We start from the raw sequence: 27544 nt of genomic DNA on the forward strand, positions 1-27544 counted from the left end.
AATGAATACAAATCAAAAATTCGAAAAGAAAATTAATCTTTGAAATGAACACAAATATCTTTCGGTTTTACAATAAAATTTAGTGGGTCGTACTGGTTTATAAGTTTTTTTTTTCTTTTTTTCCTATTTATGGATTTCAATGTCGAAAACAAGGCCCAATCCCGGACCGTCACGGCATGGATCATATCCTAGTTCATAAATAAAAACAGTTTCAAGGTATTAAGTATTGTATTACCAATACAAATAAGTACCCAAAAAAAAGATAACGCTAGAAACAGGGATTGAACCTATGACCTTGTGGTTAAGGGCCACACACTCTAACCAGCTGAGCTATTCCAGCTTTGTTGATTGAAAAAGCACAGACCTGACAAAATTAGATCTAACAGTAAAGTAAAAACAGCATCCAATCTTGCAACAGATCTTTGACATCTTGGAAAGCGGCGAGACTGGCTTTGGGATGGCAATTGCCTTCACTCCCTTTTAGCTAATGAATAACGAAAAAGGTCATGTTTAAACAATGAATGTTCATTAGAATTTCAAGCATAACGTAGATGTATAATATTATGTTGCACCTGAGAAGTGAAAAGAATATTTAAATACTCCCTCCGTCCCACTATTAAGTGACCTAGTTCAAGTTTGCACAATTTTTAAGACAAGTAAGGAGAAAAGTATTTTTAATCATTTTTTACAGTTATACCCTTATGGATAATAAATAGTGAAATTTTGAAATGGTTTATCTCTCAAACTACACCACGGATGTTCGCAAACTTCGTACCATTGAATAGCATTTTAAAACACCTATGTAACGAATATAAACATGACTATAAAATTATGCATATTTCTTATATTTCTTATAATCAATTAAAGGATAATTTTAGAAATATCTCCTTGTTTAGTGATAGAGGTCACTTAATGGTGGGACAAAATCTAAAAGTAACTAGTGTCACTTATTAGTGGTACGGAGGGAGTATTAAGAAAGGGGCAGAACTTGATTTAGTTACATCACAAATTGGTTGTTCTTACAGTTACCAAGAACAACCCAAGTAATGAATGGATGATGAATCTAGCTAATCTTTTACATAGCTGCATTCACTTTCCAGGGTCAAAATTTGTGGCAAAAGCCCAATCATTGTTTCTAACGTAACCTGTAGTCGTCGTTATTGCAGCAATAGATTGATAAACATATCTCTAATTAGAAAAATCAAGAGTCGCAATCAATGTGCTGACAGTAATAATACAATAGAATTGAGCAAAGCAAAACAAAAAATGGTTAATGTAGAAAACAAACGTCAATCATCTCTAAGAGATACATGCTATTGGTAGTGTTCCTTTTCAAGCAATTGTTTGAGTAGTATTAAGCACATCTTGAACAATCTTCAGTAGCTTCTCCTCAGTACTGGAGTGCAAATAATGAGAGACCCTATCTTTCTCCGTTTTCACTTTTCAAACATTCCTCGGCCTTCATCGCATACTCTTCTCGCGTCCAAAATGAAGCTTTTCGAGTATAATAATCCGCTGTATCATTCAAAAACTGCGTTTCAAAATCATTAACGTAATATTCCATATTTTGTGCGTCATTTTCATTTCCAATGTCAACAAAAATCTCAAAAACATTCTTGAGCAACGTTTCGGTCGGTGTCTTCTCCTTCACGTTCTTGATTAATCAACGAGATAACTGCATCCTTAACTTGAACTTTAATCTCGGCACCAACGATTCTACGGAAGCAACCAAACCCAACATCTATGAACATTGCTTTTCCTGGGAACATTGGGTCTCAGATTGCCTCAACTAAGAAATGGACTATTTGCAAATGTACAGCAACTGTCAATGCAGATGGCTCTTAGAACTTGGGTCTGACAGAAGACTTTCTCAGGACTCAGATTCAAATAGAACAAGTTTGCTTAAACTACACTGTCGAGATGTCTTTTAGTGGAAAGGGTGAAGACACTTATCACATGGAACATAGATAGATCAGGGTTACTCACTGTCAAATCTTGTCATTGAGCAATCCAGAAGAAAAAAAACGGGCACAAAGCTTAATTTTAGTGTTTGGTCTAGCCACAGCCTCACAAGATAGGGTTATTTCTCTGGCTAGGGTACTACAAAAGATTAGTCACCATGAATACCATCTACAAGAGAGGGAAGCTGTTGATAAATGGGTTTTTCTTTGTTGCTCTGTAGGTAAGTCGGCTACTCATCTCCTCTTTCACTGCAAAGTGCAAACTCTCTGCTCAGGTTTGGGACTACTTCATAAACAATGGTGGTCTTCCTTCATAACTGCACAGATTCCATAATCTACAGTGGGTGAGTCAGTGCACCTCTCGCCCCCTTATCACTACTGATATATGTTGGTCTATTTGGGAATGCAGAAAGGAAATTGTTTTAGAAGACCCTAAACGCTATAGTTGAGGTCGACAAAGTAAACAAGTCAAAAACCATTTCTTTTGTTTGGCTAGATATAATGAAGCTCTTAAAGGTTCTAGTTGAGATCCTGTGTTAGCTAGATAGCACAGCTTTTAATTAATGCTGCAAATTTCCTAAGAATTATTCCTATTGAGATACTGTGTTCTGCTCTAGAACTTCCGTATACAGATGCATAAAACAACAAGGTTTTCATTGCATAGCTCCAAGTTTAACTTCTTCTGGAACAATGGGAATAAGGTCACGATGCCTACTCTTAATGTATGAAAGAACGCCCAAGAGTATATCTGATACAATTAAGTTTGGAGTACACAATTTTCAACTGTTTTACACTCAAATTCTATTTGTGTCCAGAAATCATATACAGACAATTATTTTTCTTTCTCGACATCCGACACCCAATTCATAGATGACTGTTTGGTGAACCTGCAAGAATTACGCTACTACTAAACATATGATTGCTAAGCTTAGCTAGTGCAAATGTTGGTTCAAAAATTTGGGACTTAGACACCAGAGAGTGCAAGACAGTGCCGTGCAACTTCATAGATCCACAGCTACCAAATGTCTGCCCGAGTTAACTTACACAACTAACCTACGCTCTCTCAACAACTGTAATTAACCTATCAGTAAAACTGAAAAGGCAAAAAAGCATAAGAATAACAATTTACTACCTGTCATGAGGGGACGTAGCTACTGAAGCAGACTAAACCCCTGACTTCTAACAAATTATGACAAATTAACAAGTCAAGGAAAATCAGAAAATACCTTAAATTGCATGGTCAAGCAAATCTCCGAGTTTCTTTCTTCTTTATCAAAACGCCAGCAAGCCAGAAGAATTGCAAGCCCCCGCACTAACAGAAAACTGACAAGTTAACTATTACAGCTTACATGTGAATGAATTGTGAATCAAATCATTAGAGAAAACACTGAAACTTTACACTTTCGATTAAATTTTTGTGCCTTAACAACTTCAATTAGATTTTGCAAGAAAATGTATGTACCTCTTATAAACACCTTCGCAGCAGGATCCTCATCCATTATGCATCCCCATCTCATAGAACCCTCTTCACAGTATCGAGTAGAAACAAAAGCCAAGAAAATTGCATACTCAATGCTCCAGATTATCTAAACTTTGGCATAAGAATAAGCTAAGGCCACATGGTATGACAACCCGAACTAATTGACACATTTCATTTTACTTAAAATGTGGATGTCTAAGCTGAAATAACCTCACCAACAAAGTCTGTAATACTTTTTGTTTTCATTTATTTGTGTCTATTTTGATGAAACAGTGAAAGAAATAAAAATGCAGTACATGTAATTCAGATTCAGATAAATTAACAATTCCAGATTTCAAAATGGGTTTCAATTGATTCATTTCCAAAATTTAAGACACGAACAAGATGTTGGATTTGAAATTGATTACATTACTCCGAAGATTGATAAGACTACTAATTACACATGTGAAATCATAATTCCCAAATCGAAACCACTAAGACAAAACCTAAATAGCAGAAACAGCAATTAAGAACTAGTGAATTTGGTAACAGCTTTGGTACCCTCAGAAACAGCATGTTTAGCCAATTCACCAGGAAGAACAAGACGAACAGCAGTCTGGATCTCTCGAGAAGTGATAGTTGGCTTCTTGTTGTACCTTGCCAATCTGGACGATTCAGCAGCAAGTTTCTCAAAGATATCATTAATGAAACTGTTCATGATACCCATAGCTTTACTTGAAATACCAATATCAGGATGAACTTGTTTCAGAACTTTGAAGATGTAGATCTTGTAAGTTTCAACTGATTTCTTCGATTTCTTCTTCTTCTTATCTGTTGATGAAGCATCTTTGCTTGGTAATTTCTTCTCGGCTCTGGGTTTCTTTGCTGCTGGTGCTTTCTCAGCTTTCTTTTCTTCAGCGGGTTTCTTTTCTGCCGGTTTCTTCTCTGCCGGTTTCTTCTCTGCTACTTTCGGCGCCATTTGATCGGAAAATTGAAGGGAAAATGAAATGTTTTTTAGAGAAAGAAAAGAGAATAAAGATATTGTTTGGTGTGAGATTGAAAGAAGAGAGTGGGGTTGTTAATATAGGGGCGCTGGTAGAATATGATTGGTGCGATTTGTTTCATACGGATCGACGGTATTCACCGTTGATTATAGTGAAGGTACTTTGTTTCATACGGATCGACAGTATTCACCGTTGATTATAAAGAAGGTACTTTGTTTCATACGGATCGACATTGTACTAATGATTGGTGCGGTTTGTTTCATAAGGATCGACAGCGTCCACCATCCATTGTTGTGAAGGTAACGGAAGGCTCTGATATTTCATCATAGAGCTGTCAAACGGGGCAAGCTAGGGTCAACCCGGCCCTAGCTTGCCAACCCGTACTAGGGTTATGGTCAACCCTAGCCCTAGTATTATTCACGAACAAGCTCAAAACCCCAACCCTAACCCTAGACGGGTCAACCCTGACGGATTGGCGTTGGTTTGTTAATGTTATCAATTTAAAAATTAAATTTAAAATTTAGGATTGTTTAGGATTATTCATTTAGTAAAGGTCGAACCTAGGTCAATTTGGTGTTTAACTAGAAGCCCCACCACTGAGTTGTAAAGTGGACGTTTTTATTGCCACTTAATCAACGATATAGCCGGTTACGGCGCTTTAGTTTTCTTAGGCAGAGAACCCTAACATCAACTAAGCATTTTACTTTTTTTTTATCATTTTATAAGTTTAAATTAATGTGAGTAAGACTAACTCACTGTTTAAATTATGCTAGTCCTTTTATCAATTTAGGACATCCCGAATAAATATGTGATTGATGAATCTAAGTTGTAATTTAATTTATTGATTGATTATTTAAAATCTAAAAATTGTTATATTTGTTTGGGTAGATCCAAAATTAGCTTTATTTATTGATTTAAAATTAACTAATTCTAATATATATTTGCAAATCATGGATTTTAAAGAGTTGGTGGGATTGAGGGATATATTTATTAATTTTGACGGGTTGACGGGTAACCCGCGGATTGGCCCTAGCCCGGATTGTTTTCTAGTAGGGTTGTATATGCCAACCCTAACCCGGCCCGTTTAGACAACAAACCAAGCCGGGCCGGGTTGAAACAAGCCGGGTTAGAGTCAACCCGCAAGCCGGGTTATAAATTGACAGCTCTATTTCATCATAACTAAGAAGAGGGGAAGGTTTAGTTTGAGGCGATATAAAATCTAAAAATTACTAGATAGTCCTACTTTCACCACCCGGTTAATGGCTAGTCCAGCCAGCCTTAAGAAACTTTTAATGGCTAGTCCAAAAACATGTTGTTGGACCAGACTTTTTATTCTCTCGTCCAGAAAACTGCAGTACACATGCGAGCAAGCTGAAACTTTTCCAAATTTGACTTTCTATAACTGATATAACTAGCCAGAAAATCAGTCTTTTTTTTTTCTTCATCTCAGATTTGAGTTTCTCTATGTCTCTGTTGTTGCTGGTTTTTATCGTCTTTGTTGCTCCCGCTGTGAATTGTTAGGTTTATTTCAGATAAGAACAAGGTACCTTTACTATTATTACCTTCTCTGCTCTGAATTGTTAGGTTTGGTTTCCTAGTTTTTGAAATCATGATGATCAGATTCTTATCTATCATGTATTTATGTTTAATTTCATTGTTGATTAGTCATTATTCGTTTTTACTACGATGTACATTGTTCAATTCCGTGCTCGTTAGTTTTTTAAGTTATTTTTGTGTTTATTTTGATCATCGTTTTTTGATTTTCTTGAGACACATGATCATATCAAAGATTGGTTATAAGGTAAAACTCTTTTTAAGTAAATCTTTTGTTTGATTTCTTTTGAATCTGAGTATTGTAATGGAGTTACGTTTGTTCATTAGACAACTCCTGTAACATACATTCATTACATATCAATATGTACCGCATATATTCATTCAAAAATGTAATTCTTATTTTTGTTTTTGATATGATTATATATAGCACATACTCATTCAATATAGACGTGACACATCAAAATGTATTATGTATGAACTGCATCAAAAGATATACAATGCATAACTTATCCGACAATACATATTAATACGAACTGTGTATAGCATGCTCTCTTTCTTGTTGTGATCTTGTAGTACATATCAATACATGTCAATATGTATAGCACATATTGATAGACGCATTTATGTGTCTAATATATCTTATTTGTATATACTGTTAGTGCCCGTTTTTGTACTCATTATGGTGTTTTATTTATTTATAGGTGTTTTTGGAAAAATAAGGTTTTGCGGCGAAATTGGTTAAAAATGCGGCGTTTGGAGCTTCGTTGACGGTGTACCGGAAGCGCCCCAGAAGTGTGCCGGAAGTACCCCGGAAATGTCCCAGAGGAACCCCGAGAAAGTGCGGAAAACGCCCCAGAAAAATCGCTAAAGGCACCAAATAAAAATTGATAAAGGCACCCTTTTCTTATTCAAATTTTCAAACTCTATTTTGGCGGGAAAATGCATGCAAGAACTGGTAATATTTCATTTCGATTTTTGATGGGCTTATTAAGAGATTCAATCACCGAAATTGATTGGGCTAGGCCTGGTTAAGCTAAACAGACCATATGCAAGTGTTATAATCGAAAAACCTGGGCTAAACAATCCGTTGGAGAGGATCAAAGTTTAAACAGAGAAGAGAATAATATCGTTTCTGTTGGAAAAGATTTGCGCAATTAGAGAAGATATTCTCCTAGGATTTGAATATATCCAAGTCAGGGAAGTTTTAACAGATATTAATAAGCCGCGTACAAGTAAAGGGAAGATTTGGGGGACACGATCTTCATAAAACAGAAGAAAAAAAATATTTGAAAAGATACGAAGTGCTGTGAAGATTAAATGCGAGATTGCGTGAAGATTTCTGGGAGCTGCTGTGTATAAATAGCATCCTTAGGAGTCAGAGAAAGGTTATCAAGAGTTTGGGGAAGGTTTGGGACGCAGAGGAGCGAAGAAGAAGGATTAACAGCAATTCCCACCTGCTGCTGCTGCCATTAGAGGACCTTGAAGAACACGAAGAACAGACTGCACAGAGCAGTCTTATTTTCCGCAGCGTTAACAGCAGCAGCTAAGTATCGTTGTTTTACAGCAGTCGTCTTCTATCGTTGATTTATGGACGCCTTTTGTGGGTCGTAGTTTCACTGTTTTATATTTATCACTCTTTTAATCATATTTTGAGCATCAAGTATGTATTTTGAGAACATGATTATTATGAGTAGCTAAACCCCAATACTGGGATGATGGAGGAAGCTGTTTTTCAGCCATGTGGTTATTTAAATAATTTTTAATTCACTTTTTGCACCGATTTTAATTGATTTATGATTTCAATTAATAACTTGTGATTTTTTTTGATGGAACATGCTTAGTCCTAGGGATTCTTGATGTGCCATGCTTATAATATACAAGTAATATTTTATGGAATCTAATTTGGCAAAGATAGAGTTAATATTTGTTTTATTTTGAGCTATAATCGCCTAGTATTAATTTCTGAGCCACTTGAATATGAAACACATTGGAATCCTGAGTCCTGGTTCCTCTTGATCTTGTGACATATTTTCTGTATATATCTTTATTTTTAAATCTTTACAAGTCCGAGCAACGAACTCTTATTTACCGCATTAAAACTACTACAACACATATCGATTCTTATAGACATAGTACATATCTATATATATATATCTTACGAACTGCGGAATAGACGTCTATATTCATTCAATAAAGACGTGACATATCAATATGTATTATACATATCAATGTGTATCTTATGTGCTAATGCATTTTACAGGTGAACATGTCTGGTGCTGGTCATGATTCAGACATTTCTTGCTACTCTCATGTATACCACAAGGAATCACTTTGGATATTTGGTTACATCATCTTCGATTTGAAATTTTCCATCTGTAATGCATGGAGCTGGTTAACTCCATCTACTATTGTCGTTAACTATGTACAAAATGAAGTGATAGTTCATATTCTTGCCGACATATCGCTCCAGAACCTCGTTGCATTACATTGTGCAAAGAAATCGACTTTCTTTGAATTACAGGTGGATGTTATTTCAGCTGGCGGATCTAGTTCTTCTAGGTATAAGGATGTTGACAACAATGCAGACTTAGTTGTGAGTGCTAAGATCAGTTATTTGAAAGATGGTAAAGAGGTTCCAAATATCCTTTTTTCAGATGGTTGAGAGGATAATTTTGAGGATACAAATCAGCTCATCCACAGTGGTGTTGATTTTGTACATATAACATGCGAAAAAAAAATTTTGAGAACTGGATATAAGGCGATAAAACTGAAGAATGCCTTGAGAGATTCGCTGCATGGAGGCTTCACGCAACTGTCGTTGGTAGTTCTATTGATGTTTTTTAGAGTAAGGAATATGTGGGGAGGCACACTTGTGGTGGTGGTTATAAGGTGAGGAGTCCAACTGTTTCGAGGAAGCTTATGAACCATTTAATTCATGACCGTGTCAGGCACAACCCTCTCATAAAGCCAGCTGAGATTGTAGATTATGTGAAAGTTGGGGGCGGGATCAACATAAAGTATCACCATGCATATCATGGACTTGAGTTGTCACATCAACAGATTTTTGGTGATGCTGTGAATTCGTAAACTGATCTTGTATGGTGGGTGAATGTAGTTAGGAAAACCAATCCAGGGTCATATATTGATTTCGACTACCATGATGCCACTAAGAGTTTCAATAGACTTTTTATTTGCTTTGGAGCTTGTAAAGAGGGCTATAGATTGTGTCGTCCGATGATATTTTGTGATGCCACATTTCTTATGGGGCCTTTTAAAGGAACTCTCATGGTGGCAACATGTCCGAGCGGCAATTAAGGTAACTGGTTTTTTTTATCCTACATATTGGTATGTAGTTTTTTTCTATAATAGTACATGTTAGAGCACTGCTCGGTCGAACTCGCAAGCCTTGCTATCTCAAGCTTGTTGTCAAGTTTAGTGATAGACGCATTTATGTGTCTATTTTGTTCTCAATATTCTGTATTGTTAGACTCGATTAAGTACTTATTGTGTTATTTTGTGTTTTTGTAGATGTTTTTAGAGAAATAAGCCTTTGCGGCGAAATGAGCTCAAAAAAGTGATGATTTACACCTCGGAGAAAAGTACTAAAGGCACCCCAGAAATGCACCGGAAGCGTCCCAGAAATGTACCGGAGGAACCCAGAAAAATTACTATTTCCACCCCAAAATTACTATTTCCACCCCAATTGCTAAAGGGACACCCGTACAGGATTAGGGGGAGGACACTTTTCTTCTCATAATTCAAATTTCATTTTTGGCGGGAAAATATATTCTCTCTCTGGCAGATTTTCAATCAACAAAATGAAGGTGTTGTGGTGCGATTCAATGGCTAAAAATTGGTAGGAAGATGTGATATAGCTTAAGGAATACAGTATGTGTGTCAGAATCGATCGAATTTGGCTAGAATCGGCTAAACAAGTCATCATCAGAGAACATGGCAGTCACGGGTTTGAGAGGATTTTTTGAGGGATTCAGACGTGTTATGATGATGCATGGAGGACTCTAGCACACTTTTGGACCGTGTAGAAGCTAAATAAGGGAGTATCAGAGGCTGTTTACGCGTGGAGAATCATTTCAGGGAAGAAAATATTCGGAAAATATTTTCTTTAAACACCGAGTAATGAAGATTATATGGAGTAATTGAGGGAGATTCAACGAGCTGTAGGTGTATAAATATGTTCCCTGGGAGTACTAGAGAGGCTGTCGAGAGTTTGGGGAGGTTTGGAGGCGAGCAGAGAGGCGCAGGAGGAGTTGCAGAGAAGTTACCTGCTGCTGCTGCTGCCATTAACACGCCTGAAGAACGGACTCTCAGAAGCAGTCGTTCTTCAACAGCAACATCGACTGTCCCCTGTCGGTCGTAGTTCTTCAACGACAACAGCACCTCAGCTCTGTCGTTGATTCTGGACGCCTTCTGTGGGTCGCAGAGTTCTGTTTTACATCAATTTCTTGTATTTCTCTTCATTGTAAAACACTTTTGAGCATCAATGAAATATTTTGAGAGCATTTTTACTATGATGAGTTAAACCCCAACACTGGGGCGACGGAGGAGGCCGAGCTTCATAAATGGGTAATTTTATTAATTCTTTTTAAGACTTTTGCATTAAAAATTAAGTGAAATATGATTTGATTAAATTGGGTGTTATTTGATTAGATGGGTCATGCTTAGCTTAGGTGATTTGATGTTCCATGCTTAACATTTACAACCAATGTTTTGAGAATCGACTTTGGCAAAATAAGAGTCCATATATGTTTTGAGCTATTATTGTTGAGAATAAATCATTAAGCCTTATGTTATGAAGATTGGCCGAATCATTAGTCCCAGTACCTCTCTACCAATTTGTCTATATTTGTATATAATTTTTATAAATCTAAAAATCCTTCACCTTCACAAATCTTAGAGTTCGAACCTTTATTACTACAACCACGGAAAATATTTAATCATTTAGTTGCCAAAACTATAAGTCTTGATTTCTAGTCTACTTATACCTATGTCTCAGACTAAGATAGAATGTGTAGTTGAGCATTAGACTTCACGGCGTTCATCGATTGAAGAGTAATAAATATTAAGGGGAGCTTGTGGAACTTCATCAACAAAAGGTATTTGGAGGCTTGAACTCATTTATCACTCAGAAGTCTATTTCTATTCTATATCATATTGAGACAAAAATCGTATAGCTTTATAGACTTTATAGTATACATATTTGATATTTCGAGCTGAGTTTAACTCGCTTAAATATTTCTCAAAATATGTGTTGGTAAGATTTCGCTTTAACTAAGTACATATTTACTCTTGACAAAACTCAAAAGATGATCATGTGAAAATCGCCTGGTAACATCTTACATGATTTGTGTGAGACGGTAATTTGATGTAGACTCGGAATGTTTCGTATTGATCTATTGATCACTTGAAAATTGCTTTGAAGCAAATTATTTGTGTGAGAGAGCTATTCCCGTATTCCAAGAATGTTTCAATGATTAAGATGGAGTTTAGGACGATTAACCGTTGATCGAATATAGCATAGTATGCATACTTGTATGCTAACTGTTGCAAGTTATTCAAAGTCCGGGAACCATAGTATGCATACCCGTATGCGTACTGGTTTGGTAGTTGAAAGTCCGACAACTTAGTATGCATACTTGTATGCGTACCGACGTAAAGTTCAAGTCCAGGAATTCAACTGAGTTTAGAGGTATGCGTACCCATTCGCTAAACTATGTCCATCCACTTAGGTATGCGTACCCGTTTGCATACTTGAGTGGGTTAAGTTTTAAAATCGGTTTGTTCATGAATTAATACATTTATATATTAAGGAATGCAATCTTTTGCAAACCGTGGCTATAATGTTCATGAATCGATTAAAGTGAATCAAAATCGATTTTGCTTCAGTTGTCTCTTATATAATTCTATGAGAATATAAACAATTGAAAAACTCCATAACTAGTTTCATTTGAGTCATTTGAGTCATTTGAACTAGTTGTGATTAAGATGAACAAGGTTGATATGAAAGTATTCATATGGCTAACTTCGGTTAACTATTGTTGAACCAACTATGTGCACACGTTTGGGTATGGTTACTCATACCTAAATGAAGTCACATTTCATTTGTGTATAACAATCTACGTTCGATCTAACGGTTGAAAGATATTAGCTTAACTATAATCATGTTTTCATCTAATGATGAATATTGAATGATTTGTTACCAAGGTAACAGTGATTGCAAACCCTGATTTGAAGAATATATAAGGGATAACTCTAGAAACTGGGAAACCTAATCCCCACACCTCATGTGTGATACTAGTTGCGACTAGAGTCAGTTCTCCTGTAATCTAGGTTTTTCCGAAAACCATTATAGGTTAACGACTTAAAGACTTCATTGGGATTCTGAATCCAGACCCAACTATTTTCTTTGTAGTTGCGTGTTCTGATCTTACTTTATTCTATCGTGTTGAGTACTATCTTCTCTAAGATTTGCTCGAGATTTAATCTCCGATAGGTAAGATGAAAAGGTAGTCACAAACATCTTCGTCTCATCGTTTGTGATTCCACAACATCTTGTTTCGCTACCATACGATTAAGATTATTGTGAGGGGATTTATATTACTAGGTTGTTCTTTGGGAATATAAGTCCGGTGTATCAATTAATTCTTGTTCACCTTGATTTATCAAAAGACGGAACAAAACTCGTAGGTATTTCTGTGGGAGACAGATTTATCTATTCAATAGAATTTTCTGTGTGAGACAGATTGGTATCAAGTCTTCGACTTTGGGTCGTAGCAACTCTTAGTTGTGGGTGAGATCAGCTAAGGGAATCAAGTGTGCAGAATCCAGCGTGGTTCAAGAGGCGTAAAGAACGCGACTGTACCTTAGTCAGTGTGAGATTGGTTAGGGCTCAACTGCATTCCAGTCTGAAGTTAACTTTGAGTAGGCTAGTGTATGTAGCGTCTTAATACAGTGTGGTGTTCAAATCTGGAATAGGTCCCGGGGTTTTCTGCATTTGCGGTTTCCTCGTTAACAAAATTTCTGGTGTCTGTGTTGTTTATTTTCCGCATTATATTTGTTTATATAATTGAAATATCATAGGTTGTGCGTAAGTTCAATCAATTGTGAATCCAACCCTTTGTTGTTGATTAAATTGATTAACACTTAGATATTGGTTTTTGATACCATCCAAGTTATTTCTTATACTCAATCGGGGTCGCAAATTCCTATTTGTTTGATTGAAGATTGAATTGAGAAATAGAGATATAACTCTTGGATATACTTTTCTTAAGATTGAGTCTTACTGTCTAGTTGATTCTATTGAAAGTATATTGGACTTCATCCATACAGATTTCTAAGCGAAATATTGGGTGTGGTTGTTAGATCCCATCTTTTTCAATTGGTATCAGAGTAGGCAAACACGTTTAAAGACCTTATAAGTATGTGTTTGTAGCGATCTGAATCTATGGACAGAAGTGTTATCTTTATAAACGTACCGCCAGTCTTCGATGGATCGAATTACTTATGGTGGAAAATTACTATGCATGCCTTTCTTCAAGCGCGTGATTTTTAATCATGGGTTTATGTTGTTAATGGATATAATCCTCCGGTTGTTACAAAAGACGATGTAACTATTCCAAAGGATATCGGTGATTATGATGTTGTCGAGATTCTTGCCGCAAAGCAAAATTCTGACAGATTGAATGCAATCATCCATGCCATTACCCCAGATCTTCAGTATCATGTGACTACGTGCACTCGGTCTAAAAATGCGTTGGACACTTAGAAACTGTATTTGAAGGGAATACCTTTGAAAAAAAAAAAGCTAGGCTTCAAAACCTAAATTATGATTGGGAAAACCTTCGTATGGCAGATGAAGATTCATTTGATGAGTTTAATCACAAAGTGTATGAAATTGTTAATGCATCGTTTGCGTTGGGTAAGACTATTCATGAAAAGGACATTGTGATGAAAATTCTCAGATCATTGCCATCTAGATACGATTCTAAGAAACATGCATGCCATCGATAAAAGAAATAACCTTGAAACTCTTTCCATAAATACTCTTGTTGGGAAGTTAAAGATCTTTAATCATGAGCATGTATCCAAATCTAGAAAGGATATTGCTTTCAAAGCACAAAATAACACTAAATTACTTGATAAAAGTAAAAGTGTTGGCATCTCTGAAGATGATCCTTCTGAGACTGATTCATCAGATGAAGATCTTGACAAGTCAGTCTCTTTGATCACAAGACATTTTAGATATATTCTTTTGAAGAGAAGTAAACGGTTCACTAGAGATAACCTAAGTCATCAATTAAACCTCATAATCATGCTCCTCCTAACAACAGGGATACTGACGATACTGATGACGAAGATACGCCACAGTGCTTCAAGTGTAAAGGTTTTGGTCGTTTTTCAAATGAGTGTCTGAATTGTAGAAAATACACCGGAAACAAAGGTCTTGCTGCAAATCTTGATAAAATGTCTGATCACAATGATTCTAATGAAGACAAAAAATCAAGTGTTGCACTCCTCTGTTAAAATATTGATTTTGATAATTGTATTAATACGTACATCAACCTCGATATTTTTCCGGGAGAAACTTCAACCACTTTGGAGAATAAAATGGATTTCTCTTTGTCTATTAAAAATTCTATTTCTAGTTTTTCAGGTCTTACTATTGTCTAGCAGCTTGCACAACTATGGCGTCTTAACCATCCTCTATATTGATATGTTCTTATTGTACTCTCAAGGGCCATGGACTCTCCAACTGTTTCAAGTACAAACATAAGATAAGACATGTCAATAAACTTCAACGAAGAGCAAATCGATTAGAAAACAAGCTTAAACTTGTTCAGAAATCGTTTGAGGTATGTAAACTTGTCTCTTCTCCAAAGAAGTTAATTTCCAAAGATAAGAGTAGACCTCTAGAGAAAAGAAAACGGTCTAAACAGTTAAACAAGGTTTTAAGAATTCCGTTCAACAAGGTTATGGTGGACATATCATTGTTCACCCCAGCACAACTTAATTGTGTTGTTGGTGTATATTGTGTCATGTGCATGGTTCAAAAGAGACAAGATTTTGCACACTTAGGGCTTTAGAAAAAGAAAAAAAAATTGTTGTTTTTTTCCTTCCTCATTTTAGTTTTGTGTTTTCGCCCGTTGGTATACTTTTTCATATCTAATTGATATTGAAAAGGGTTTCCCTCTTTGATTATTAAAAAGAGGGTTAAAATCGACAATTCTGCCTTCTTTAGGGTTGTGAGTTGTGCGTACGTGAATCCTTTTAGCTGTATAAAGGTTCTGTAACCATACTTTCCTTTTTCCTTCTCAAAAAAAAAAAAAAAAAAAAAAAAAAACTCTTTTTATCACAAGGGTGCTTGTTGAGCTTGATTTGTGAATTTCTCTCACAATCTCATACTTGTATGGAGACTCCAAGCATCATGTATTCCGATGGAAAATAGGTTAATATGATTGTTAAGCCATCAATCATGAAAGAAATAATATATCTCTGGTACCCTCTTCTTTGAAAATAAAAAGGAGGAATGTGAGGAAACTAAGGGTTGTCCCTTCAAATCTTCAAAAGTTTTCTGGTATTCTTGAAGAGTTGAAGGAAACAAGAAAGGAGATATTGCAAATAAAGGCTATTGTTTTTTAGGACTCTTGAAATTCATAAGGCCCTGGTTTGGCATCAGTCAAGAAGGTTTGTTAGAATTGACTCCTATCTTCATGAACCTTATGTTCCAATGGTTGTTGACGACAAGGAGTTCGGGGACGATAAAGAATTTTCAAAGGTCTTAATGTCTAGGAAACTTCTTATGAGAATTTATTCTTGTGTTTTAAGAAGGATAACTAGGGTTTGGAATAGCAATTATTGTGAGTACACATAGCTATTTCCAACGTTTTTCATCTTGCAATGTTTTTAGATTAATTTATTTAAATTCTAAAGTTTATTTGGAAGATGATTTTGCAGTATTAATCTTTATTGGTTTCATATATTGAAAAAAGTTGTTATGAGATATGTGTGTTTACGTCCGTGAACTATGATTGTCCCATATACGTCAAAAGTTAATCATATTATGTCATTATGCAAATATTGATGGAAGATAGGATGAACTTTTGATTGCCAAGATTAAGTCTGTTATATGTTTTTATGCAAATATTGATGAAAAATATAATGAATCTTGGTATATTCCGCAGTATTGATCCTTCCCTGATTCACTTTTATGTTAAAGTACTGTGTGGCTCCGTAAGTTCTCTTATGTTGATCATTTCCGATTAAATTAATCATGGGTTCTCTTGTGGTTAATTTAATTGACTTTTGTGGATACACATTCATGGTTCATGTGATTTGTTAATGTCCAAAGAAATCCTTCTTTTCTTGCAAAAGTAAGGTCGCTCTTGTTGTTCTTTCGGTAGTGAAATTTTATGAGGGAGAGTTATTAATTGAACTTGTGCTTAATTACCAAATCTTTGTGGGGAGTGCGGTTGTGGAATATTGTAGGAGTTTTCTTGTATCTCTATTAACTCCTTGATGAATGCATTTAGTTTCGACTATATGATTGCATCTAAACAAAGTTGATATGTTTTCTTTTAGTCATGAAGAATCTCCGTAAGAATTTCATTATGATCCCACTAGTTTTCAAAACTTTGCCAATTTATATTGACGAAAATGGGGAGAATTAATGTGTAGTTCACACTACAAATACATATGGTTTACAGATCATTATGTAAGGGTGAGTGGTTTTCATGTGAGATGGAGTATTGACTAAGGGGGAGTGATACATATCACCATAGTATTGTTGTCAAAGTTGTGATACAATTGAACTTTGATGTTGTGTAATAATACTATGACACAATACTTTAACAATGATTGAGAGATATTGTTTTCTCATTGTTATAGCTACGGATCTTCAACAACTATGATGCTGAGTTGAACATGTTCAGAATCACTGGAGTACTTGGAAGTGACGAAGGTTTCGAGTAATGTTGAAGAATCAAGGAAATCAAGCATATGGATGAGAAGCTACAAAGTCTATTTATTTTGTAATCCATATGTGTTGATAATTTTGTCACTACAATTGACAAAGGGGGAGATTGTTAAAGCACTGCTCGGTCGAACTCGCAAGCGTTGCTATCTCAAGCTTGTTTGTCAACTTTACTTGTCAAAACTATAAGTCTTGATTTCTAGTCTACTTATAGCTAAGCGTCGAATTATGATAGAAAATGTAGTTGAGCATTAGACTTCACGGCGTTCATCTATTGAAGACGAAGAACTACTAAGGGGAGCTTGTGGAACTTCATCAACAAAAGGTATGTGGAGACTTGAACTCATATATCACTCAAAAGTATATCTACTTTATCTCCTATTTGATATAAAATTCGTATAGCTATATAGACTTCGATTATACACATTTGATATTTCGAGCTGAGTTTAACTCGCTTACATATTTCTCAAAATATGTGTTGGTAAGCTTTCGCTTTAATCAAGTTCATCTTATATACTCGACGAAAGTCAAAAGATGATCATGTGAAAATTGCCTTGTAACATCTTACATGATTTGTGTGAGATAGTCATTTGATGTAGACTCATAATGTTTCGTATTGATCTTCGATCACTTGAAAATTGATTTGAAGCTAATAGTTTGTGTGAGACAGCTATTATTGTCTTCTAAGAATGTTTCAATGATTTAAATGGGAGTTTAGAACAATTAATTACGATTGGATATATCACATTATTCGTACTTGTATGCTAACTGTTGCAAGTTATCCCAAGTCCGGGGACCATAGTATGCATACCCGTATGTGTACTGGTTGGTTAATGAAAGTCCGGGAACTTTGTATGCATACCTGTATGCGTATTGGCGTGAGTTTCAAGTTTCGTAAGTTCAACTGAGTTGGGAAGCTATGCGTACCCGTTCACATACTGGAAAACCCAAACTTAGTCCGACCACTTAGGTATGCATACCTGTTTGCATACTTGAGTAGGTTATGTTCTAAAATCGGTTTGTTTATGAACTAATACATTTATATATTAAGGAATACAATCTTATGCAAATTGTGGATATAATGTTCATGAATTGATTCGAGTGAATCAAAATAAATTTTGATTCAATTGTGTCTTATATACTTCTATGAGAATATAAACAATTGAACAACTCTAGAACTAGTTTCATTTGAGTCATTTGAACTAGTTATGGTTAAGATGAATATGGTTGATATGAAAGTGTTCATATGGCTAACTTTGGTTAATATTGTTGAGCCAACAAGGTGTACACGTTTAGGTACAGTTACTCATATCTAAATGAAGTCACTTTTCATTTGTGTGTAACAAGCTAAGTTCGATCTAACGGTTGAAATATATTAGCTTGATTCTAATCAGGTTTTCATCTAACGGTGAATATTGAATGCTTTTTTACCAAGGTAGCATTGATTGCAAACCTTAATTTAAATACTATATAAGGGATAACTCTTGCAACTGGGAAACCTAATCCCCACACCTCCTGCATGATACTAGTTGCGACTAGAGTTTATTCTCCTTTAACCTTAGGGTTTTTTCAAAAACCTTGTATGTTAACGACTTGAAGACTTCATTGGGATTGTGAAGCCAGACTCAACTATTTCTTTGTAGTTGCGTGTTCTGATCTTGCTGTTTTTATCCTGATTGAGTACTATCTTCTCTAAGATTTGCTCGAGATTTAATCTCCGATAGACAAGATAAAAAGTAGTCACAAACATCTTCGTCTCATCGTTTGTGATTCGATAATATCTTGTTTCGCTACCATACGATTAAGATTATTGTAAGGTGATTGATATTACTAGGTTGTTCTTCGAGAATATAAGTCCGGTGTATCTTAGGGCTCAACCACATTCCAGTTTGAAGTTAACATGGAGTAAGCTAGTATCTGTAGCGGCTTAATACAGTGCGGTGTTCAAATCTGGATTAGGCCCCAGGGTTTTTCTGCATTTGCGGTTTCCTCGTTAACAAAATTTCCGGTGTCTGTGTTATTTTTTTTCCGCATTATATTTGTTTATATAATTGAAATACACAGGTTGTGCGTAAGTTCAATCAATTGTGAATCCAACCTTTGGTTGTTGATTAAATTGATTGACACTTGGATATTGGTTTTTGATACCGTCCAAGTTATTTCTTATATTCAATCAGGTTCGCAAATTCCTATTTGTTTGATTGCAGATTGAATTGAGAAATAGAGATATAACTCTTGGATATACTTTTGTTAAGATTGATCTGAATGTCTAGTTGATTCTCTTGAAAGTATATTGGAGTTAGTCCATACATATTTCTAAGCGAAATATTGGGTGTGGTTGTTAGACCCCCGTTTTTTCAGTACAAGGACATATGTAGTGTCTATTTTCTGTAACAATACAAGTACATATGCAATTTTTTTCAGTGTGCCATTATAAACTGAAATGTACCGTCTGTTTTCCTTTTTTTAGAACCAGTTGCTTAACTTTTAATTCCTTTTGTAGGTTTTTATCCTCTCACATATGCATTAGTTTCTTTAGAAAATAACTACAATTGGCATTGGTTTTTTAAGAATCTAAAGAAAGTTGTGGATGATCGCCTTATCACTTTTATGTCTGACCGAGCTGAAGGGCTGGTTAGATATATTCCAAAAGTTTTCCCTGAATCCCCTCCAAGCTATTGCTTCTATCACTTGTCCAAAAAATTACCTATCGCAAAGTCTAATGAAAAGCATAAAGAAGTGTACAATTCTTTCCATAAGGCTACATCTGCTTTCGCCTGCAACATATGAGGAAGATCTTCAAGAAATGGTTAATTTGGGTAGGCCTTGGGTTGCTGACTACTGCCGCACCATTCCAAGGTAAAAGTGGTCTCGTGCATTCTTCCTTGGCTGTAAGTATGGTCACACTTTTTCAAGCGTTGCTGAATCGTTTAATAATTGGATTAAGAACGTCAAGAAGTGACCTGCATGTCCTTTGGTTGACAAGATCAGGTTTGTATCAGTTTTCTTTCTCACAACACAAGCTTTATACGTACTGTTAACATTTTATAGTTTCTTGTAACAGTTCATAAGATATATGTACTTATTGACCATGCTTAAAAAGTAGTGTAATAGACTTTGTTGTTTTCTTGTTATGTAGGCTACGTATAATGGAGTTGATGTCAAAATGTCGCGAAGAGAGTCTTTTGATGAACCCAGAACAGTTAACCCCTATGTATGAAGCCTTTCTTGAACTTCACGTTCAAATTGGTCGTCCTTGGAAAGTTAGTCAGTCACATAATCATCTCTTTTAAGTGCATCCTCAATGTTAGTTTTTTTGACCTCTATCAATATGCACTGTGGAGATATTCAATAGGTAAACATGGTTGGTCTCTATGTGCAGGTCTCATATGGTAGATTCACAGCAGAGAACTTGTACTTGCCAAAGATGGCGTGTGTATGGTTTTCAATGCTCGCATGCTATTGCAGCTGTTGGTGCAGCTGGGGGGACCTTACTTGATTACATCGATGATTACTTTAAAGTCGGTCGTTATCGTGAACTATATTCATTAGCTATTAGGCGTGTTCCTAATTAAAATAGGTATGTGTTTTAAGAAGTACATATTAATATGCAATTTAGGTAGGATCATACAGTACAATGGGTTAAGTAAGTATACACTGTGGGACATATTAGTATGTACTGATGATTTTTTTTCTTCCATAGGCCTGATGAGTATACTGTAGACGATACCATTCTCCCACCAGCTATAATAAGCGCTCCACCATGAAGGAAAAGAAAGAGTCGCATTGAGAGTACATGGAAGAATAATAGAAAATATGTCAAATGTTCAAATTGTAATTTGAAAACTCATCACAACAAGGCAACATGCAACCTTATCCATCAGTATGAATGTTTCAATCACTAATTACAACAGAAACATGTTTCAAGCAGTACATACTATTCCTAACTACAAATGTTCCAATTGATCTAAGCAACATATATACTATGTACTGTTGACTTCTTAACCATATGTAATGTTTTCTTCTTATTTTTTATTACAGGCTCGATGAGCAAACTGATGATGACACCATTCTTTCAACCAAATGCTAATTTGAAAGCTCGTCACAACAAGGCAACATGCAATTTTGATCTGTCAGTAGTGAAGGAACAGTCTACAGTCTCTTTATGTTCTTTTTTTTACAAAACATTTTATTTTAGTGTGTTTTTTTTCCAGATAATACACTTAATAAAACAATGTTAAACTTAAGTAAATTATCGAGTCCAGTATGTGCACTAGTCTTTAATCATCAGATTCATCTTCAAAAGGGTCTTCATGTATAAATTATGGGTTAAACTGCGGGAAGTTCTCCTTGAAGATTAGGTAACAGTCATAAAATTTGAAGTCTTTACTAGTCTCCGTAAAATAGATTTCTTTTGCCATTTCTTCCTACATAAAACAAACGTAAACTAGTTAGTATTTAATTAGAACGAAGAATATTTAAGACACATAAGTAAATTAAAAAATACTCACAATTCTTTCGACTGTCATTTGAGGTGCTCTGTAACTGCAAATATTTTGTTGGATACGTACGTAGAGTTTTACTGATATTTTGATAAAAGCAACTCTACTTTTTATAACCGACCTAATTCTTTGATTCACACTTTGAAATTCTTGAATATAATTATGGTGCATTCGTTCCCAAAAGATAGAAGTCGAAACTAGGTGTCACATGACATCAGGTTGGAGTGCAATATTCACTCAAGCTCTCGTGATTGCAACATCTTCTTGTACAAAATACAAAGTCATAGTTTTGAAAAATATTTTCCACAAAACTTTAAAAGGGTAAACACATTTTGGATTCATGAGGTTGTAAAGAACATCATATATATATATAAAATGAAGATAAAAAAGATATTAAAGTAGCAGGAGACAATTTTTTTTGGAGAAAAAAAAGGTATAAGTCCTTGAAATAATAAATGTATATGTTCAAGACAAAATAAAGACAAAAAAATATTAAAGTTGATGGAGACAATTTTATTGGAGAAAAAAAGGTGTAAGATCTTGAAAGAATAAATTTATATGTTCAAGACAAATCGAAAAAGCGGGGGTCTAACAACCACACCCAATATTTCGTTCGGCAATCTGTATGGACTAACTCCAATATAATTTCAAGAGAATCAACTAGACAGTCAGACTCAACCACGGAAATATATCCAAGATTTTTATATTAATTTCTCAACACAATCTGCAATTGAACAAATAGAAATTTGTGAGCTCGATTGATATGAGAAATAACTTGAACGGTATCAAAAACCAATGTTCAAGTGTCAATCAATTTCAATCAACAACCAAAGGTTGGATTTACCAATTGATTGAACTACGCACAACCTGTGATATTTCAATTATATAAACAAATATAATGCGGGAAATAAATAACATAGACACCAGAAGTTTTGTTAATGAGGAAATCACGAATGCAAAAAAAACCCCGGGACTTAGTTGATAGACACATTTTTGTGTCCGATTTCTCTCGATTATATATATTGTTAGGGCTCATTTTTGTACTTATTATGGTGTTTTATTTATTTGTAGATATTTTTGGCCAATAAACATTTTTGGAAAAAATTAGCTCGAAAAGTTGTCGGAAAGCATCCGAAGGACATTTGCTATTCAGACGCTCACTTTGGATAAGGGGTAACCTAATCACGAAGCGGCATGCCATTTCCAGGCAACTGCTAATCGCACCCCTACCTTGGATAAGGGGCAACCATCTTCAACATTTCAAAAACCAAGTTTTGGCGGGAAATATCTTGGCAGCCGAACAGATTTTAGGGTTCTTGATTTGGAGGAGTTTGAGGTCGATTAAACCTCTGATTTTCATAGGATAGACTCCTTATGGGTCTAGGAATCTGATATGGGTGTTGAAATCAATTAGACTGGGCTCAATCGACGGATTTTTATCACAACAGAAATATATGGAAAGTCACGTGTGTGACCTGTTTTAGGGAATTTCAGAGAGATTAAAGTGCTATGAACCTTCCCAAAGATTTGTATCTATCTAAGGAAGAGTTTAGAATAAAAAGGAAAGCTCAGAAACGTGTAGAAATTCTAAAACAAGAAACTGCCGCAACTTTGCCGTGAAGATAAGGGAAGAGATTTTGGAAGATTTGAGAGAGATTTAATCGTTATTTTTGATATAAATAGATTGTTTAGGTCATATAGAAAGGGTGTCGAGAGTTTGGGGACCTGAGGAGAGCCAGAGAAGAAGAAATCAGAGTTTTATCAAACTCTGTTTCTGCTGCTGCTGCACAGCTTAAGAACGCGAAGAACATTGACGCACGGGAAACAGTCGCAGAACAATGTCGTTGTTCAACAACAGAAGAGCAGTAACGTTTATATACAACAGTTAATCATTGTTCCTCTTTGTACCAGAGATCTGTAACACTTTTACGCTGTTGCAAATCAGCTGCTTTACACCTTTCACTCTTTTAATCAACTTTTGAGCAACAAACATGTATTTTGAGCAAGTGATTAATATGAGGAGCTAAACCCCAACACTGGGATGGTGGAGAAAGCCATATTTCATGCGTGTGGTAATTATGTTTAATTCTTTTTATGACTTTTTAATTAATTTAATCGTTTTATGATTTTTCTTAATTAGTTGTGAAGTCGTATGATGATGTATGCTTGGTCTAAGTGCTTTTGATGCATCATGCTAGTGATTTACAATTAATCTTTTTAAAATATACCCTCGAAAATAATTAGAGTCAATAAATTAGAGTTATAATTGTCTAAGAATTGATTGTTGAACCACATGATATGAGGTTTGGTGGAATCCTAAGTCCCAGTTTCTCCGATATTGATATCATCTTTTTGTATATATTTATTAGGGTTAATATTTAAGTCTAGAATCGAGTCTACACAAGTCCGAGTTGAACGAACTTCTACTTATCACTTTCAAAACTACATCAATTTTTGGCGCCGCCGACGCGGATTTGTATTTAGATTTGTTTAGGTTTATTTTTATTTTTATTATTCTTTTTTGTTCCTTTTTACGCGTTTTGGTATTTTTCGATTCTTTTCAGATTTGGAGCGAAGCTACAAGGAAAGAAAAAGTGCTATAAAAGGAAAGCATCGCCAAAGAAGGAAAGAAAAGAGGAATCCGAAAGGAGTGAAGAAGAAGATTTTGTATATAGTTATTTTGTTTATTTTTAGAAACTGTAAATAGGATTTTAATTTTGTAATTTTTCTTTTCCTTTTTGGACATTTTTATTTTTGGACTGGACATTATTATTATTTTGAAACCCTAAGGAAGGGTTAAAAATTAAATATAAACTATTTGCCGGGAAGGACGATAGTTACGATACTGTCTCGGCCCCTCGGGTTCGTATACTGACATTGGAGTCGGTGGCCTGAGTCGACTTCAACGGTTCATCGCCCGTATGGTATGGTAGGTAAGACTCTATCCACCCACGAATCCCCTGTCAGTGGGTTTTATTTTGTGTGACAACTCACACCCCTGCAGTAGAATGTCGAGCTGGTATTACAATAACCAATACAACGAATATCCGACTGAATTTCAAAATGGACGTTACTACTTTGACCATAGTGTGAATAGTGGTTGGGAACATCAGCCTTTTGAAGATTATGGTCCATACCATGGTGAGCCCAATTACTATCCACATACGCACCGGTCATATGAGCAAAATTCTTATATTTCTCCTTTAGAAGAGTCTCTCAGGAAATTAGAAGAGTCGACACGTAGGATAGCTGAGATGAATAACTTAGTTTGTGACGAAAGAAAACTTTCTATAGAGGAATCCCTCAAGCTGATAGCTGAGACGAACGAAAGAATTGCTCGAAATAATCTTAATTTTCAAAACAGTGTCTCCAATAATACCCTTGAAAATGAGGATAGTTATTTGCATAAACAAGATGACGAGGATAAATTGGTTACACTACTTGTCGTTTAGATGAGGTTCAACCATTTTCATGTTATTATAATGATTATGATGAGGATAGTGTTGATGAAGAATTTGAAATAAATAGGCATAGTGATCAGGAATTTGCTACTCCAACTGAGCTTGATAATAATATTATTTCTAGTTCAAATCCAAATAATTTTAATAATTATTCACCAATTCAAAAGGACGAGGATTTGACTAGAGATACCCGTTTTAGACGATGTAGTATTTCCTTTTGATTACGAAGCTAATAATGGTTTATAGGAACGAGTATATTTTGAGTCTAGCGATTTAGAAACAATAGACTTAGAAAAAGAAAATGAACTCGTCGAGATGAGTGAGGATGTACCTGACTTAGAAGAATCAATTGATCATTTTCATGAATTAGATGACCTTGAAATTAGGGAAGTTGTGACTAGTCTTTCTAGAGACACTGAAAACTCTAAGTTTGGGGGTGATTATCATTCTCCATGTGATTTAACTCTTAGAAAGGTCCCTCACTTGGGACTTGACATATGTGCCTCAACCATTTTACAAGATTATCTTCATACATGTTTTCCTGAACCTAGTGATGTCCACAAGAAATTTCAGTTATTAGAAACCCATCCTCTGGTTGATGTGGTTTACCCAGGCTATGATACCCAGATTGACTTTGTTTTCCCACCAAATATTTTTCTTCCAAATGTGGGAATGTTTGATTTTTAAATGTGTCGAATATTAAGTTTTGAGACTAAACCTAATTACTTTAGGATATTAGGGTCGACATACTTGTTTAAGGAAGATCACCACTCTCATTGTGGTCAGCTGTGTAAGTCAGATCTGATTGACTTAGAGGATCCTCAATTATTCAGGTTATTATTATGTGCTTCTAAGTTTTTATTTGAGTTTTTCCAGACTCTAGAACCTGAACATTTGGATCTAACCTATAAGGAAATGCAACCCATGAAAATATTTTATTTAGACCCAGTTATAGATCCTGAACCTAAACCACAACTAGATGTAGTTGTCTTAAACAGGAAACTAGACAAGGGTATGCTTTATTTGTTCATTTTCTTGGCATGTTGCAGATTCCTTTTACTTGTGATAGCTCTATTTGGTTTTGATGACCCACAGATATTTCGGCTATTATTTTATGATTCTATGAGGTGACTAATCCTTTCTTAGTCTGGCTGAAGACGTTAAACTTAACACTTCTTGGGAGGTAACTCATTCTCATGCAACACGGTAATATCTTTCCTTATCTCTTTTGCTTCAAATGGTAACCGTTTCTCCTTGTTCATGCTTTTAATTTGATCTTCAGAACATTGAGGACAATGTTAGATTTAAGTTTGGGGGTATAGGAGAAACTTCTTAGTTGCACAATTAAACTCCAAAGCCTAGAAATTTATGCCTATTAAGGATGGCACTAACCAATCTAAGTGGATGGAAGCATTTTGGTTGTAGGAGTTGAGGAACCAATCTGACTAGATGGAAACATCTAAAGAGTCTATTCATAAAAGCACAGAGCTCAGGTGTTAGAAATAACATAATAGTTTCACCATATCTCGTTGAGTCCTTTTCACTTCTGTTTTTAAACTATGTTTCTCTAAGTGATTAGGTGGGGCTCACGATTCAAGTTGTTACCAATGCTAGGGTGAATTAGAGTGATTGAGATACAAAAAAAAAAAAAAAAAGAAACTGAGACCAGACCATTAGACCAACTGGAATAAATTCAATAAAGTCGACCACCAGAACCCTTGTATATGCCAGTTGTGTTGACCTAGAGTTAGGATTATCAATCACTGGTTCCCTTGTATATGCCAGTGTGTTTATATTAGTCATACTAGTATCTCAGTCCATTAGGATACGTTCATTTTGGCGGAGGCCTTCAGACAGATATGAGAAACACCGTTCACCTAGTAAACATCAAAACCATCTATTTTTTCTATATCCATCTTCTTGATCTATCCATGTGATTAGTTTTGACTCCGGATATTGCTGTCCATAGTGCGACTATCTGAGTAGAGCTCTATCACTTCATATGAATTTTAGTATGCTTGAGAGCGAACTCGTGTACAACAATTGGAATTTCGCATCAGGGTACTTCCTCCTGTAGTAAATAAGCATTCCAACCAAGGAGATTCTTTAGTGCCTTCCAAGGTTCTGTATATATAGCTAGGGTCTGGAGTATAAAGGTTTTGTGGGTATACCTCTGGTAACCCCTCCCGAGACTATAACTCGGCCACTAGGGACACCTTGGGGTTTAAAGGCTTATTGCATACGCTAAATGCAATCGACGATGCCTGCACAGTGAGATAGGATTTTATTTCTATTTTATTTTTGCTCGAGGACTAGCAAATAATACGTTTGGGGGTATTTGATAGACACATTTTTGTGTCCGATTTCTCTCGATTCTCTATATTGTTAGGGCTCATTTTTGTACTTATTATGGTGTTTTATTTATTTGTAGATATTTTTGGCCAATAAACATTTTTGGAAAAAATTGGCTCGAAAAGTTGTCGGAAAGCACCCGGAGGACATTTGCTATTCGAACGCTCACTTTGGATAAGGTGATAGACACATTTTTGTGTCTAATTTGATCTCAATACTATATATTGTTGGCACTCGATTTTGTACTAATTTTTTTATTTTATG

General features: G+C 35.4%; 1 protein-coding gene and 1 non-coding gene across 2 annotated transcripts; both read right to left on the bottom strand.

The window, feature by feature from the left end:
- Nucleotides 1-266: 266 nt before the first annotated feature.
- On the bottom strand, nucleotides 267-340 carry TRNAK-CUU. Its single transcript has one exon. It is a non-coding gene; the product is annotated as a tRNA-Lys (tRNA).
- A 3415-nt stretch (nucleotides 341-3755) lies between these two features.
- On the bottom strand, nucleotides 3756-4467 carry LOC113303781 (histone H2B.3-like). Its single transcript, XM_026552865.1, has one exon. The coding sequence runs from the start codon at nucleotides 4397-4399 to the stop codon at nucleotides 3947-3949; it is 453 nt and encodes a 150-aa protein (XP_026408650.1). The 5' UTR covers nucleotides 4400-4467; the 3' UTR covers nucleotides 3756-3946.
- Nucleotides 4468-27544: the final 23077 nt, after the last annotated feature.

This window comes from Papaver somniferum, chromosome 8, assembly GCF_003573695.1.
Source record: "Papaver somniferum cultivar HN1 chromosome 8, ASM357369v1, whole genome shotgun sequence".
NCBI lineage: Eukaryota > Viridiplantae > Streptophyta > Magnoliopsida > Ranunculales > Papaveraceae > Papaver > Papaver somniferum.

Bases quoted from the DNA above. Each gene is read 5' to 3' on its own strand.
- LOC113303781 (XM_026552865.1), bottom strand. From the start codon at position 4,399: ATGGCGCCGAAAGTAGCAGAGAAGAAACCGGCAGAGAAGAAACCGGCA.